This window comes from Pelodiscus sinensis, chromosome 3 (genome assembly GCF_052426305.1).
Source record: "Pelodiscus sinensis isolate ZL-2025 chromosome 3, ASM5242630v1, whole genome shotgun sequence".
NCBI classification, from domain to species: Eukaryota; Metazoa; Chordata; order Testudines; family Trionychidae; genus Pelodiscus; species Pelodiscus sinensis.
The window spans coordinates 33854505-33870720 of NC_143054.1; the positions used below are offsets into that span (position 1 = coordinate 33854505).

A 16216-nucleotide genomic window follows, 5' to 3' on the forward strand; every position below is an offset into this window, starting at 1 on the left:
GGAGAACACAACATGAAGAGATCACCTGGGGAATGCTGTGCTCCTTCACGTTGAGGAGGGTCAGGAGGCACCTGAACCTTGTCTTCATGCGCCCAAAGGCACATTCCACCTGGATGCAAACCCTGCCCAGGCGGGCAGTGAAACAATGCCTGCTTGGGTCCAGGTGGCTGGTGTACAGCTTCTTAAGCCACAGCATGAGGGATGCACAGTGGCATCTCCATGTTCCCGACCATGAAGTTACGCTGGGGGAAGAATATGCCAGCCTCCGGCTTCTGGTAGAGGCTGGAGTTTCTGAGCATGAGGGCATCATGTGCCCTCCCTGACCAGCCCACGAAAATGTCTGTGAACTGGCCATAGTGGTCAACCAGGGCCTGCAGGACCATCGAGAAATATCCTTTTCTGTTCATATACTGGGTGGCACAGTGGTCGGGGCATGGATGGGGATGTGGTTTCCATCTATCACCCCCCTCCAACCGCCCGCAGCTGGGGAAGCCCAGGGCAGCAAATCCGGTGACGATGGGATCCAGGTCTCCCAGGCAGATGACCCTGCAAGCAGGATGGTGTAAATGGCCCTCACCACCTGCAGGAAGCGACAAAGACACAAAAAAGAGAATAAAAGGTGGTGCCTGAACCCTTGGGAGGTCCTGAGCCATCCTCCTTCTAACCCTCCCACAAACACACCAGGAGCCACCTGCTATAAAGCCGCCTCCCCCTCTCCCCCAGGGCTGTGTGAGGGCATTACTGCAGAATCCCCTGGGGGCAGGGTTTTTTCCCACACACCTCACCCCCCCACACTCCCAACCCACCCTTTCCTCAGGATCCCCCTTTCCAGTACTCCCCCCACCTCCAGGGACTGCAGCCCGACTCCTGCCTTACCTCCATGAGAAGGGCCCCGACGATGGACTTTCCCATGCCAAACTGGTTGCCCATGGACTGACAACTGTCTGGCATGGCAAGCTTTCAGATGGCAATGGCAACCCACTTCTCCAGGGGGATGGCAGGTTGCATCTGGATGTCCCTTCGACGGAGGGCAGGGGCGAGCCAGGCACACAGCTCAATGAGGGTCGCCTTCCTCATACAGAAGTTATAGAGCCACTGCTGGTCGTCCACCGCTCCATCATGAGCCAGTCCCACCAGCTGGAACTGGCGTCCAGCCTTCAAAACTGTCGCTCCATTGTGGGGTGCGGTTACTAAGGCTTTGCTCCCGCACACAGGCAAAGGTTCTCAAGGATAAGCTCGGCATTGTCCTTCCATTGCTCTGCTGCTCCTGCCCAGAGCTTCAGAGCTGCCCCTTGGGAGCCTCCTGCTTGTTGTGCAGAGTGGGGGAGACAGAAGCAGGGGAGCGTTGATGTCACTCTGTCCCTCTCCCCTGTACCCCATCTTCACAGAGTGAGGAGGGTGGGTCCTCAGCAAAGGGATGGAGCAGGGGTACTTGGGTTTGAGAACTGACAAATTCAAAAAGTGATTTTGTGCTTAAAAAGGTTGGCGACCCCTCGTGTATATGACTCTGCTTCCACATGTCAAAAAAATAATGAAAGCACTCTTTATGTTGTTAGTACATTTCTGACACATCCCTCTCATCTACTCATAGCAAGCCAACCAAAGACTGAAGACAAATGAAATCTATATTTGAGTAATGGTGTGTGTTCCATAATATGCTATTAGGCACATCAGTAAAGCTACCAACACAGAGAACAAACAATATTGCAATCGTATTGCAAACCAATCCATGTTACCACTAGTACCTAGAACTGTGCAAATAATGGATTCTTCAGTTTGCTGACAATTGAAATAATTCACACTGCACTGAAAATGAAATTTTCAGCAAACTGAATAGTCAAAAAATTATTTAAGGCAGCTGTTCTCAACTGTGGTTCAGGACCCCAAAGTAGAATGCAATCCCATTTTAATTAGATAGCTAAGGCCCAAGCCCAAGCCCCATTGCCTGGCACAGAAGCTGAAACCCTGCACACAGGGTGCTGTGCAAATTGTGTATCTTATTTTGAATCTATTTCAAAATAGGCTATTTTGAAATTTGGTGCACCTATACAGCACCAAATTTCGAAATAACGCGTTATTTCAAGCTAACCCTTATCCCCTGTGCAACAAGGTTTACCGCGATGACAAAATAGAGCGCCTGTTATTTCAAAAAATATTTCAAAATAAGAGGCAGCTTGTGAAGATGCTGGGTAGCTACTTTGGGATATCATTGACTACATTCAAGACTCTCATTAATGGTAATTTTATCTGCCATACTTGATGCAGGGTATGGCACACAGACATTGTGGAATTTATCTGGCAGCTTAACATGATACATCTAGCAAGTCCAGGGTCTTACAGTTATACAACAAGTTGGACAGCACAACAACTTTACAGAGTTTAACTTAGTTCGAAGCTTAATAACATGTTGCTGCCAGACTGCCTTTTAGTCTGACAAATGATGAATTGGTCTTGTTGGTACAACTTGTCAGCTCCTTGTCTACAGTAACATCATTTGAAAATATACTATCAAGATAGCAAAAGTCTATAACAGCATTCAGCTGTGTGTTGCTGATAGTGACTTTTGGTTTCATGTTGCGTTCCCCTGGTACAGGTTGATACATGACCTCTGTCTCTTTCAGATTGATTGTCAGCCCATACCCTTCTGCAGACTCTGCAAATCTGTCTGTAATCCATTGTATATCTTCTAGAGTATATATCTATAGAACACAGTCATCAGCATACAGCAGCTCATAAATAATTGCCTTCAATACCTTCATAGAAGATTGCAGCCTGTTCAGATTAAATAGTTTTCCTGATAAACTTATCCTAATACAGCATTTATGTCTTTTGTAGCATCATCAAGCATTGTTGCAGAGAAGAAATCGAACAAGAGTGGTCCAGTAATGCAGCCTTGCTTAATACCATTAGTATTAAGAAATAGGTCAGACAGAACACCATCTACATAGACTCATCCAAGCATTCCATCAGAAAAGAGTCTCAGAATGTTGGTGAATTTTTCTGGACAACAAATCTTAAAAAACAATTAGATGGTTTCAAATGCTTTAGCCAGATCAATAGAGATAGTGTAAAAGTCCATTGCTTTTTTTCTGCATTTCTTATACATCTGATGGACTATTGATATCAAGTCATCTGAACCTCGTGTTGGCCCAAAGCTGTATTGCAATTCCATTAATATGAAGTTGGTGGTGTTGCACAGCAGATGATCAAAGAGTACTTTAGTCAGAACCTTTTCAGCCATGAAGAGTATTGAGATTCTGCAACAGTTACCACAATTGGACTTTTCTCTTTTCCTCTTGTATATGGTGACAATGGTGGTATCTTTCAAGGGTTATGATATGTCTTCAGTACTCCATGCATTGAGAAGTAACCCATGCAATCACTGGAGCAGGATCTCACCTCCATACTTGAATATTTCTGCAGGAATGCCATCAGAACCAAGTTCTTCATGGCACGGACTGTAATGCTGAGTTCCCTATGTCATCAGATCTTAGGCATGAATTATTTTTGGTGGTGATGAGTTGTCACACCATCTATATTTTCTTTCTCATTGACTTGTGCTCCAGTGGCATGCATTCCCAAGACAACTGGCAAGAGCTAGGGCTCAGTTATAGCTGTCAAGGTGGAATTGTTCAATGAGTCCTCTAGAGCAGTGGACTTAAGTGACTGTGCCTCACTCCCTTTCTTTGTATCTTTTACATGCACACACAGCAAACCAGTTCTTAATGCAGAGCAGAGAGCAGCAGCAAGGTAGCAGATGCTGGTAGCCCTCACCACGAGGTAGCCCAGGCTAGTGCTGTCCTCTCAGTCCCTCACTTGGAGGTGGCAGGGCTCTGGCTATCAGACTCAGGCTGCCAGCAGCAGTGCAGAAGTAAGGAAGGCAACATGAAAAGTGCTTGTCAGTTTCACTTTTTACAGCAGTCACAACTCCCCATTGCCACTCTTACTTCTGCACTGCTGCTGCCACCCTGAGCCTGACAGCCAGAGCCCTGCCACCTCCAAGTGAGGGACTGAGAGAAGGACAGCGCTAGCCTGGACTACCTCGCAGTGAGGCATCCATGTGGGTGGGGAGAAGAGCCCAAACTTAGTTGGGGAGCTCTGGCTGCTGGCTTGGGGTGCTGATGCTCCAGCTGCCCTTTTTAGACCCACCTCCCAGGTTTGCCCAATGCTTTTACATGAGCCCCAGCTATCAAGGGCTCCTTTTCAAAAAGCATACAGCTTGCACCTCCCTTGATACATTCCTGAACTTGTCTTGGGAGGCTCACTCCATTGTTTGAATGATGTGGCTGGGGTTCTGCTCCTTTTCTCGCTTGGAGGAGTGCTGGGGAAGAAGCATGCTGGCAGCTCCTCCAGTGGCCTGTCCTGCTGTACACAAATGGAGATGCAGCTCTGTGAAAGGGCAGGGCTGGGGGTTCTGCTCCTTTTCTCGCTGCAGTTCCCGGGACAGTCCTGGACTGCAAGGCTCTCCTAGAAACTGCAGTGGAGAAAGGAGCAGAATGCTGGCAGCTCCTCCCTGACATGGCTGTGAGGAAGGATGGGGGCAGTACAGCAACCAAACTGGAAGAGCTGCCAGCATGGGGCTGCTCAATGGCCCCATGTTCTGCTCCGTTCCCAAAGTCTCCAGTGCAGCAAGAGGGGGGCACACCCCATGACCCCCAGGTAAAGGGCATCCTGGGGAAGGTTCTTGAATGCCCAGGCAAATTCTGCAAGGGCTCTGGAAGCAGTATGGGGGGCCCAGACTGAGGATGGCATCACATGGAAGGTCACCTGCCTCCCCTTAGCTGATGCTCCCTCCATAACAGTAAGAAATGGATATTACTTGTACCACTGGTGCCAGGACAGGTTCACTACACTTCTTCCCATACTGCTTTAAGAGTCTTTGCAGAATTTGCCTGGGCATGCAAGGACCCAGTTGGTACCACTTAGAAAGTATTGCGAAGATCTTGCTTATACAGAGGCTATGTAAAAGCAGGGGGGATTTATGCACGTGGCCTTTTTTACATTTGACGAGGCTAGCTGGCAACCCATGACAGTAGTAGAATCACTACCTTGATCACCAGTACTAGATATTTCACATAGGCATGTGTCACTAAAAGTGCCCATGGCATTAACCAAAGGTATGTCTACACTACCCCGCTAGTTCGAACTAGCGGGGGTAATGTAGTCATCCGCAATTGCAAATGAAGCCCGGGATTTGAATTTCCCGGGCTTCATTTGCATGAAGCCGGCCGGCGCCATTTTTAAATGCCAGCTAGTTCGAACCCCGTGCCGTGCGGCTACATGCGGCACTGAGTAGCTAATTCGGATTAGGCTTCTAATCCGAACTAGCTGTACTCCTCGTGGATTAGGAAGCCTCATTCCACGAGGAGTACAGCTAGTTCGGATTAGAAGCCTAATCCGAACTAGCTACACCGTGCCGCGTGTAGCTGCACGGCACGGGGTTCGAACTAGCCGGCATTTAAAAATGGCGCCGGCCGGCTTCATGCAAATGAAGCCCGGGAAATTCAAATCCCGGGCTTCATTTGCAATTGCGGATGCTACATTACCCCCGCTAGTTCAAACTAGCGGGGTAGTGTAGACATACCCCAACTTATTAGCTAGAGAGCATAAAATAACTTTGAAATAAAATTGGCTAGCAAACCGGAAAAGAGCAAATTCATAATTGAGCAACAAGAGAAAAACTGATGCTAACTTCTTGTTTCACTCATACTTAGACCCTCATCGGCCAGTTCAATATACTTATGTATGCAAGCTTGCAGCACACATTCCAAATCTGCTGATTCAAGAGATTCCTAACCTACATGGTTCAGTGTATGAAACCTACAATTCAAGATTTCACTGACAATGTTTACGCAGAAAGGCAAAAGTCTGCTACATATAACACAAACTTAGGTTAATTGCACTACAGTTTTCTGTTCTAAATTTGTCTTGCACATGAAGTTCTTTCTAATCTATCAATAACTATGTAACATACCTTTAGATTCTGCAGGCTTTTTGAGAAAGAATCCAAACATATTCTTGAAGCTCCATTCTTTCTTCTTTTCCTGAAATACAAATCATTAGTATTTTTCTATGCAACCGGTTCAGACATCGTGACAGACCAATTTACATCAGAAAATTAAAAAAACTAACGTATAGAATGGCTACAAGAAAATGAGGGAAGACTTGCTGGCAGTCTATAAATATCTGAAGCACACAAAAAACCAAATTCAAACACAATTTAAATTCTTGACATACAAAATGATATTCTTGACATACAAAAGCAATCCCCACTAAAGTCAGTGGCATGTCCAGAACATTTCCCAAAAAGAATTTGCTCCAAAATTATTAGGGTGTAATTTGGAATAACTGAATGGAATCATAGAAGGCTAGATCTAAAGAAATGCTTCCTGACGGGGAACTATGATAGCAAACTCCTAAGTGAGTGCAAACTTCCTGTCACACCTCTGTGATGTTGTGCCCCAGTATTTTAATGGAAATATGTTTTTGAATATGAATATGCCTAACTCAAATATCTGTTTGATAAATGTAACATGAGACCTATCATTAGAGAGCTTGTACTCCCCTGAATGTGTATATTCTGTTTGTGTGCATGCATCATTCCTGTATTTGAAGTTAGCATTATGATGTATTAACCAGTTTAGTGATCTAAGCATACTGAGTGAGGGTCATTAACAGCACTTAAGAAACTTAATGGCCTGGTATTTGGGACAAAGTTCTGTGAACAGTCTTGCTTTTCCTGTAAGCCCAGACTATGATTGGTCCTATGAAGACATGTGACCATGCCATCTGGTGTTGGAATCCATCTTGAACGTTGTACTTTTCCACAGGGATATGGGGAACTGAACAAAGACTTCCCTCCCTACGGAAATTCTATACAGGTTGAACCACTGTAGTCAGGCACCTTTGGGACCTGACCAGTACCGAACCAGAGAATTTACCAAACCATGAGAGGTCAATATTGTCTAGCAGCATTACCAACATTTCCACTGCTTACTGGACTCTGAGAAGACATTTAGGGGTAAATTAGAGCTAAATAACAGCATAGAACACTGAAAGCCAGAACTGGTGGCTGAAAACAAACTTTATGAGACAATGGGAAACTTGGCCTCACTCATGATAAGTGGACATCTGGCTAACTAAAATCATGCTGGATCATGAATGTAAACTTTATGCAGTGGTAAAGATCTATTTGGGGTTTTGTCCCTTTAGGGCTGTGTACCTGGATGCTGTGTCAAGTCCCTTTGACTGAGCCTTCCCAGAGCTAAGCTGCTCTGAGTGTTTGTGTTGCTCTGCTATGGTCTGTGACCCCAACTCTTTGCTGGGGGAACCCAGGGCTTCTAGTTCACAATGACAAGATGGTGGGCACCTCATTGGTTAGGTAGGTGGGCTCAGTGGTACAATCAGGCCATCAGGTGACAGTCTCAAGGAGATCTCTGTGACCCAGCCCATCACAGTCACTCTTACCATTCATAGAATTTGTCATGCTCCCTCTCCCCCCTCACTCCTATGGCTCACTGTGAAAGCCATCAGAAGTGAGGGTGGCAAGGTGCTTCTGCTGGTGGCAGTATTGTCTTTATAGCTGGCCGATTGAAGAGGGATGGCAGCAGGTAATGGCATCCATGTTGTTTTATGTAATCCTAGTCTCATACCACACTGCAATACCCACACTATTTTTATTTCATTCCCACTATTACTGTGGCAAGTCCTACAGGATCCCAGTTTCTTTGTGCCTTCCCAAAGAAACACGTTTTCCTCCTGAGGAGCAGGCCTCCCATTTCTGCACCAATGCTCTCATAGGAGCCAATTCCACGGGTGCTCCAGGAAGGGGTGACGCGTGGAGAGCATGAGGGATCACATGCCCTCCATACACAGTGGCTGGGAAGGGCCAGCCAGCAACTAAGAGGACTAGTGGGGAGGCCTAGCACCCACCGCAGAGATCCAGCCCTCCTGCACTCGCCAGCAGCAACAGGGGAGCAGCGCAAAGCAGCCTCAGCTCACTCTGCTTTCCAGGTGCACCACAGCCAGGGTCAGGGCAGTACCACCCCCGCACTCACCAGTGGGAAGCAGAGTGATATGGCTGGGGAAGCACAGGAAACTCAGCCACATTGCTCTGCTTCTCCCAGCACTGCCAATGAGGCCGGGTGGGGTTGAGGTAGAGTGGGGATGGGAAGAAACAGGGCGGAGTTATGGGGGAAGACATGGAGTGGGACAGGGCAGGGTCTGAAGCTAAGAACCTCCCCTTGGGGATAATTAGAAGATGGCCCCTGTAACTGCTCTAATTGTTCCATTAATACTTGATAGTCCTCTAAGTTGATATGCTAATGAATATGGATAAAAACCTAAATGGATGGATAGGTCATTTAAAAGTTCACTTTTGAATGTTCTCTTTATTGTTTTCCTGGTTAGCATTATTGATGACTGATGCTTAGTGTATACAATGTCTAGGTGATCAATAGTGACCTTGTCTTCATGGAAGCACTAACATACTTTTATCCACAGAACAGTATGAAGAAACTAAGTGGAGAAAATAATTAAAGATACTGTGTTGGCAACATATTATAAAGTCAATAAACAAAATCAACATGGCTTTGATTTTTTAATCACAAATTTTCTGTGCGAGAGACACTTTATCAAACACTCTGAGCTTTATTGGCAGTTCTAAGATAAATCCTGCAAATCTATTTCAAATATACATTCCAAATACTACTTTTATCATATTCCCTGCCTGAGTATTAAACTCTTCTCCACTTTACCCTCTTAAGAGTTTCCCTGAAGCATTTATGTATCATATACCTGCTGTTTTTGAAAATTAATATTATTTAATATATGTGTTCCACAAATATTGCTGAGATTATGGAAGGGAATAGATATGATAAACTTATTTGAATTTGAATTCTTAAAATCTAGAAATAAGCACAGATCCACACCCCATAAATTACAGATGGTATAGCTGAAAGCAGAATTCTGTACTAAAGGATAATCATGCTGGGGATGTATGTTAATACACACACACAAAGTTGTTTAAAGCCTTGTGTCAAGAAAGAACTTACACGTGTGCTTTACTTTGTCCTTAGTCCTACAGAACTCATGGTCATGATTAATTCTGAGCATTTATCTGAGTCCCCTTGACATCAATGACACTCAAGCACATGCTTAATAGTTAAGAACATGCTTAAGTAGTACATTGAATAAGATGCTTTCCTGAATTGGTGACTGTTAATTGGCTACAGCATATTTGTTTAATTTATTTACTATTTCTGAAACACAAAAAATCATTCTGAATTCAACAAATGTTTGACAGATTATCATATTTAATCCTACTAATGCAGTTTTATTAAGTAATTTTTGTATATTATAGGAAGATATTCCCTCCTAACAATGGGTAATTGTACATTTCAGGCCAAGTTTTCAATGCTAAAATTCCCAGAGGACACAGCATGTATGATTATGTTTCTAACATAGAGAAACAGACTTAAACAAATCATTCTTGGAAATATCACAACTCACTATTGTGAACTCTCTTCTGTGAGAACCTCCAGTTGGTTGCTGCTGTCAACACCCCATGTGAGCTCTCAGGTGAGACGTCAGTGACACAGCCTATTGGTCAAGTCACACACAATATCTATATACCAACAAATCCCTTCCAGGGTAAAAGGTCTAACAGGGCTTATCCTTGTGCCCTTGTTAGTCTTTAGTCTGTCTCTGGGTTCAATCCTCAGGCCCTTCTGAGCTATCTCTAAGTCTGTATCTGCCCTAGTATAAAGCAGTGCCCCCGACCTTCCTTGCTGGATACCTTTTACCATATCAGTTTTTATTGGCCCAGCTCCATCCAGATCACTCCCTCAAGTTCAGTCTCCTTCCTGGGGTAACAAAGTCTAACAAATAATTGTCCTTCTACAGAATCATCAGCCCTACAACCCTTTAAATGCCAGCCCAGTGCTTGGGCTTCTACATGAACCTTATCCCCTTCTCCAGGTTTTGGGCACTGCCACATAACCTCTTCCTCTTCATCCTTCTGGCCTTATCAACAAATGATCTGCTCAGGTCCTGCAGCTCTTTTTAATTGAGCCTTCAGCTGTCTGATTGGCTGTGGGGAAAAAGCCAATCAGGCCAGGCAGGCCTGGAAGACTCACCCTTGCTTCCCCTTTTCTGAGGCAGATGTGGTAGGATCACAGGGACACCCCTTGGAGGCTTCAAAGGGCCTAGTGTACCCTGTCACACACACACTCAGGTTTTACTGTATGCTCCTGGTGCTGACCAACAGTAATGCAAAATAAAGCATCCAAATATGAATGCACTGCACCTTATAAAAATTATTCAAGTATTACATATAATCTATTTCACTTAGATGTTAAGATGTGATTGACTGTAGACAGTGGCACAATGAAACCAATTCCTGTTAAAGAATAATAAGATATATGGAGATATACCATCTCATAGAGCTGGAAGGGACCTTCAGAGGTCATCTAATCCACTCCCCTACCCTCATGGCAAGGGCAAGCACAATCCCTGACAGATTTGCCCCAGATCCATACATGCCCCCAACAAGGATTAATCTCACAATCCTGGGTTTAGCAGATCAATGCTCAAACCACTGAGCTATCCCTCCCCCCAACTTAATGTTTGTAAAACAAAATGGTAAACTCTGTATAATGTTAAGTATTGTGTGTATTTAGAAAAAGTACTTGTGCTGAATATGGCAATTTCCTACAATATCATTTCTGTGTCACTGTGAGCCAGGGATCGTATGTATTTCCATGAGGGAAAAGGCACCACAGTCCTCCAGATACCAAGAATAGATACTAAAAATGGGCAGGAGGAGGGAGGGATCCAGCAGATTCACTCGTTTGTAATACCTCCAGAAAATACCGCCTATTGGGGAGGTTCACCTATACTAGTTCAAACTGGATTCTCCACAGGCCAGGCTCACCAAAAGTGTGTGTGTGGAGGGGGAGGGGGGAACGACTAAAGGAGACAGTTTCCCCAGGGCCTGGCAATTCAAAGGGGCCTCGAACTTCCAGCTGCTACTTCAAAGAGAACAAAAGATGGGACCTGCCCCAAAGAGCTTACAATCTATAAGCAATCAAGCTACCTTTCTGCCCCAAGCAGGGCTAGACTGAACAACTTTTGTTAATATGTAATTTACTCAAATGAATAGCCCATAGTTATTCATTTACGTATGTGGTCACAATGCAGTCTAGCCCACAACAAGTAGGGTATGTCTACACTAGCCCCCTAGTTCAAATTAGGGAGGCTGATGTAGGCATTTGAAGTTGCAAATCAAGCCTGGGATTTAAATATCCCATGCTTGATTTGCATCTTCCCGTCCGGTCGCCATTTTTTGAAATTTACAAGTCCGGACTAACTGCCCGTGTCTACATGTGGCAGGGACCTGGTAGTTCGAATTAAAGCCCTAGTTCGAACTACCTATTATTCCTCCTGGAATGAGGTTTAACGGGTAGTTCGAACTAGAGCTTTAATTAGAACTACCGGGTCCCTGCGGCGTGTAGACGCGGTCAGTTAGTCCGGACTTGTAAATTTCAAAAAAAAAATGGCGACCGGATGGGAAGATGTAAATAAAGCCCGGTATATTTAAATCCCGGGCTGCATTTGCAACTTCGAATGCCTACATTCGCCTCCCTAGTTCGAACTAGGGGGCTAGAGTAGACATACCCTTAGGAGTACTATTGCGCTTGTGATATATTGTTTTCTAGTTGAAATATTGCTCATCACACAGTTACAAATACATATAAATTCCCTCCAATCTACAGTACTATAGTCTGCTTACTGTTACATATTTCCTTTCCTGTACAGGAAAAAAATAACTTAGCATTATTTTTTATACAAACCTTTTTTTCAATATCCTCATATGGATTGCCATCTTCCTCAACCTATAAAAAAAATACACCATTCAGTCCCTTGCACTTTCAGTTGCAGTCCCATTACTAACATTTATCACTCATTCTTTGCTCTCAGTTTTAATCTCACACACAAAGGCTGTGTCTACATTGGCACCCCTTTCCGGAAAAGGGATGCTAATGTAGACTTTGGAATAGGCAAATCCGCGGGATTATCCTCTTTTCAAGCAGAAGCATTCTGAAATCTCAGCCTTGAGATCACCTTGTGAATAGACCGTTAGAGTCTTGTGTCTCGGCAGTGAGAGGATGGAAGGGACTAGGGAGAAGTCTTCTCTCCTCACATCTGCAAATTGTAAGAGCTAGCCAGGTAAAGACAGCAGAGTGGAACATACACTTCATCCTTTCAAAGAAGTGCAAATGCCACACTTTGATCCCTGAGACTCCTGGCAAAATGCACCTTCAGAGAGGCTTACAGCTGCATATGGATCTAAACATATAAAACTGGAAGTTGGAATAAAAGGGTATTTTAAAAATATCCATTGCAACTATATCAGAAGCAGTATAATAATCATAGTGGAGTACACTGAAAGTATAATCAGACACAGACATGTAGCCAAAGGCCCTTACTCAGCTTTTACTTATTTTTTTCTCAAACTAAACTGTAAATACATCTGGATTTGATTTGTTATGATTGTTAAAGGTCATATAAAGGAACAGAAACTCTACATGTTTCTTCAAAATTCTTTTTTCTTCCTCTTAAGCAGTATCCCTTCAAGTGAAACAAGGGCACACATTTCATTTCAGTCCTCAATATTCAGATTGATGGGTGATTTTCAGTTTCTTGCAAAGGATCTTTTCACAAATAAAGAAGTCCTTGCTCAGAACTGTTCTAGACGAACACAAATCCCTAACAGCTTTCAGATTTTTAATTTATGTGTTTGCTAATCAGAAAACTCCTCAGTGTATCAGATCTCTCAGTAGACTTGTATTTGACATTATATTTAGCTTCCTCTTCCCGGTGTCTGTTTTTGGCCAGTGGCATAATAAATCTAGATGACTCTCCATTTCTTCCACACAATGCCAGTTAAGAACTAACTCCCATATCCTGACTTTATTTGAGTTATTACTGAAAAAGACTCTAGATTTCATTTGTGTGCGTCCTTCATTTGTGGTCCATGTTCCCTGCATAGGACTTGTGTCTGATCAGTTTATTTGCAACTTCTAAATCCAAAATTTGCAAAATAGGGTTTTAAAATCCCAAATGCATAATAAGGCACCCAAATAAGGGATTAAGAGACCCTAACTTTAGGCACCCATTTTAAAAAATCTTGGATTAAGCCAATCCCCCCGCCCCTTTCGTGCCTCCTGGTCATAGCAGCCCCAATCCCCCTGCCATCACCTGCTCTGCTTCCCAGCCCCAGTGGCCCCAATCCCCTGGCCCCCTGTTCTGCCTACTGGCCCCAGTGGGCCCAGTCTCCTAGTCCCCTGCTTTACCTACCAGCACTTGGGATCCCAATCCCCTGCTCTCTGCTCCGCCTCCTGACCCACAGGTCCAGAAGGCTGCACCTGTCTCACTTTCAGCCTGCCTGCTCTGCTCTGAGCCCCAGCAGGGGACAGGAGTTGTAGGTGCACAAGCTGACCTTGTCCATAGTCGCACTGCCAGTTAATGGGAGAACTGGGGCAAGTCTATACTACAGAGCTATATCAGTGCAGCTGCATTAACGCAATTGCACCACTGTTGCACTTCTGGTAAAGATGCGCTATGCCAATGTGAGTGCTCTCCCATCGTTATAATTATTCCATCTCAGCAGAAGCTGTGTTGGCGGGAAAGCGTCTCCTATTGACATAGCACTGTTGTGGAAAGCAGAAATCTTGCATTGCTTAGGAAAGAGGGCTTTTTACACCCTTCATCAACGTAAGTTAGATCAGCGTAGGAGGAAGTATAGAACTGCCCTTTGGAAGATAATCTTGGACTCCTTTGCACAGTATTCTGTTCTTATTACTAGAGTGTATGATCCATTTTTCTGTTGGTAGTGCCCAAAGGGGAAGGCACTGATACAGCAGCAATGCTTTGCAGATTAACAACTCCCTCTTAATGAGCTACACACAGGATGAGATCCTAGCCCTACTGAAATCAATAGCAACATCCCACTGACTTCTATGGGGCTACGATTTCTGCCACAGTGTATACTGCACAACAGTAAGTTAGCACTTTCTTTAACAATCTTTTTAAATAAAAATAGAAGTAAAATATAGCCCAAGATATTCAAAAATAAATGCCTACTCTGAGGTTTGTACAAATACATGGCCTGAGTTCCAAAAGCGCTCAACAGCTAGCTACTTTCCTTGCCTTCTATGTGAGCTGCTTGATGCTCAGCACTTTGGAAAATCAAACTACTTATTTAGGTGCCTAAATATTGATTTACAAACTAAGTTTAGTCACTTGGTTTTAAAATTAAGGACATGTTAAATTACTAAAAATGTATTGCATTTTAACTTATAGTACAAATGGGTTACAGAAGGGATGTTTAGATTAGGTATAGGCCAGGTTCAAGTATCAGTCAAGGATGGTTCAAAAGCAACTGAAATTTTATGAACTGTTACTGTAAAACTGCAGTCCTAAATGACAGAAATATCTTTAGTTCAGATGATTCTGAAAGATTTCAACTGCTTTTGAATAATTTATCTCTAATCGGATCAGATGTTCTTGTGAGATTTCAGTGGCATCAAAACCAAAAGAAGAAAATAGATCCATCCCAGTTTTGGATCCAACCTAGGACTAAAGCTACATTAGTTGGTTTAAACAAAAGACGGAATTATGTAGCACTTTAAAGACTAACAAGATGGTTTATTAGGTGATGAGCTTTCGTGGGCCAGACCCACTTCCTCAGATTAATATGTGGAAGAAAATCGGCACAACCATATATACCATAGTGATACAATCAAAAAAATGAACACATGTGAAATTGACAAATCAAATTTTAGAACAGAGTTGGGTTGAGGAGGGAAGGTTAGTGTCTATGAGGTAATGACATAGAGGTGATAATAGGGGAAGTTTCTGTGAGGTAATGACATTACTCTCTTCTCAAACCCTACGCAACCAACACTCCCAGCTATCTCCGAGATACTACTGACTTCCTGAGAAAACTACAAAACATCGATAACCTCCCTGATAACGCCATCCTTGCTACCATGGATGTAGAAGCTCTCTACACCAACATCCCACATGAAGACAGATTACAAGCAATTAGAAACACTATCCCAGAGGATACCACTGCCAGTCTGGTAGCAGACCTGTGTAACTTTGTTCTCACCCACAATTATTTCCAATTTGGGGACAACTTATACCTCCAGATCAGCGGCACAGCCATGGGTACCCACATGACCCCACAGAACGCTAACATCTTTATGGCTGACTTAGAACAATGTTTTCTCAGATCCCGTCCCCTTTTACCCTTTCTCTACTTATGCTACATCGATGGCATCTTTATGATCTGGACCCATGGCCAAGAAACACTGGATACATTCCACAGAGACTTTAACAACCTACACCCTACCATCAACCTCAGCCTGGACCATTCTACACGAGAGATCCATTTTCTGACACCACAGTACAACTCACCAATGGGAAATTAGACACCACTCTCTACAGAAAACCCACTGACTCCTACAGTTACCTACATGCCTCCAGCTCCCATCCAGGACACACCATACAATCCATCGTCTATATCCAAGCCCTTAGATACAATCGCATCTGCTCTAATCCCACTGACAGAGACCAGAAACTTCAGGATCTCTACCAAGCATTTTTAAACCTCAATTACCCATCCGGAGAAATAAAAAAACAAATTGAAAGAGCCAGACAAATATCCAGAAACCATCTACTTCAAGATAGACCCAGGAAAACCAACAATAGAACACCACTTGTCATCACCTATAGCCCCGAACTTAAACCCGTCCAATGCATTATCAATAAACTACAACCTATACTGGAACAGGATACTACACTCCAAGAGGCTCTGGGAGACAGACCCATAGTCTCCTATAGACAACCACCTAACCTCAAGATGATTCTTACCAACAACCACAGGACATACCACACTAATACCAAGCCTGGAACTTTCCCTTGCAACAAAACCCGGTGCTAGCTTTGTCCACATATTTACTCTGCTGACACCATTATTGGACCTAACCATGCCTATTACAAGATCAAGAACACATATTCCTGTTCATCCAGAAATATAATTTATGCCATCATGTGCCTAAAGTGTCCGTCTGCTATGTACATTGGCAAACGTCTCAGACACTTCGCCAAAGAATCAATGCACACAAAACAGACATAAGACTCTCTCACA

The 16216-nt window shown here is 43.8% G+C and overlaps 1 protein-coding gene across 2 annotated transcripts in view; it reads right to left on the reverse strand.

Moving 5' to 3' along the window:
- DCDC2C (doublecortin domain containing 2C) overlaps positions 1-16216 on the reverse strand; it is a 128401-nt gene that overhangs the window by 11490 nt on the left and 100695 nt on the right. The window contains exons 10-11 of one of the 2 annotated variants that reach the window (XM_075923537.2): positions 11853-11894; positions 5975-6044 (exon numbers count right to left, since the gene is read on the reverse strand). In XM_075923537.2, coding sequence (XP_075779652.2) covers positions 5975-6044; positions 11853-11894 — 112 coding nt within the window. Of the gene's footprint in view, positions 1-5974; positions 6047-11852; positions 11895-16216 lie in introns of both variants that reach the window. The other variant, XM_089777059.1, reaches the window with a different exon arrangement.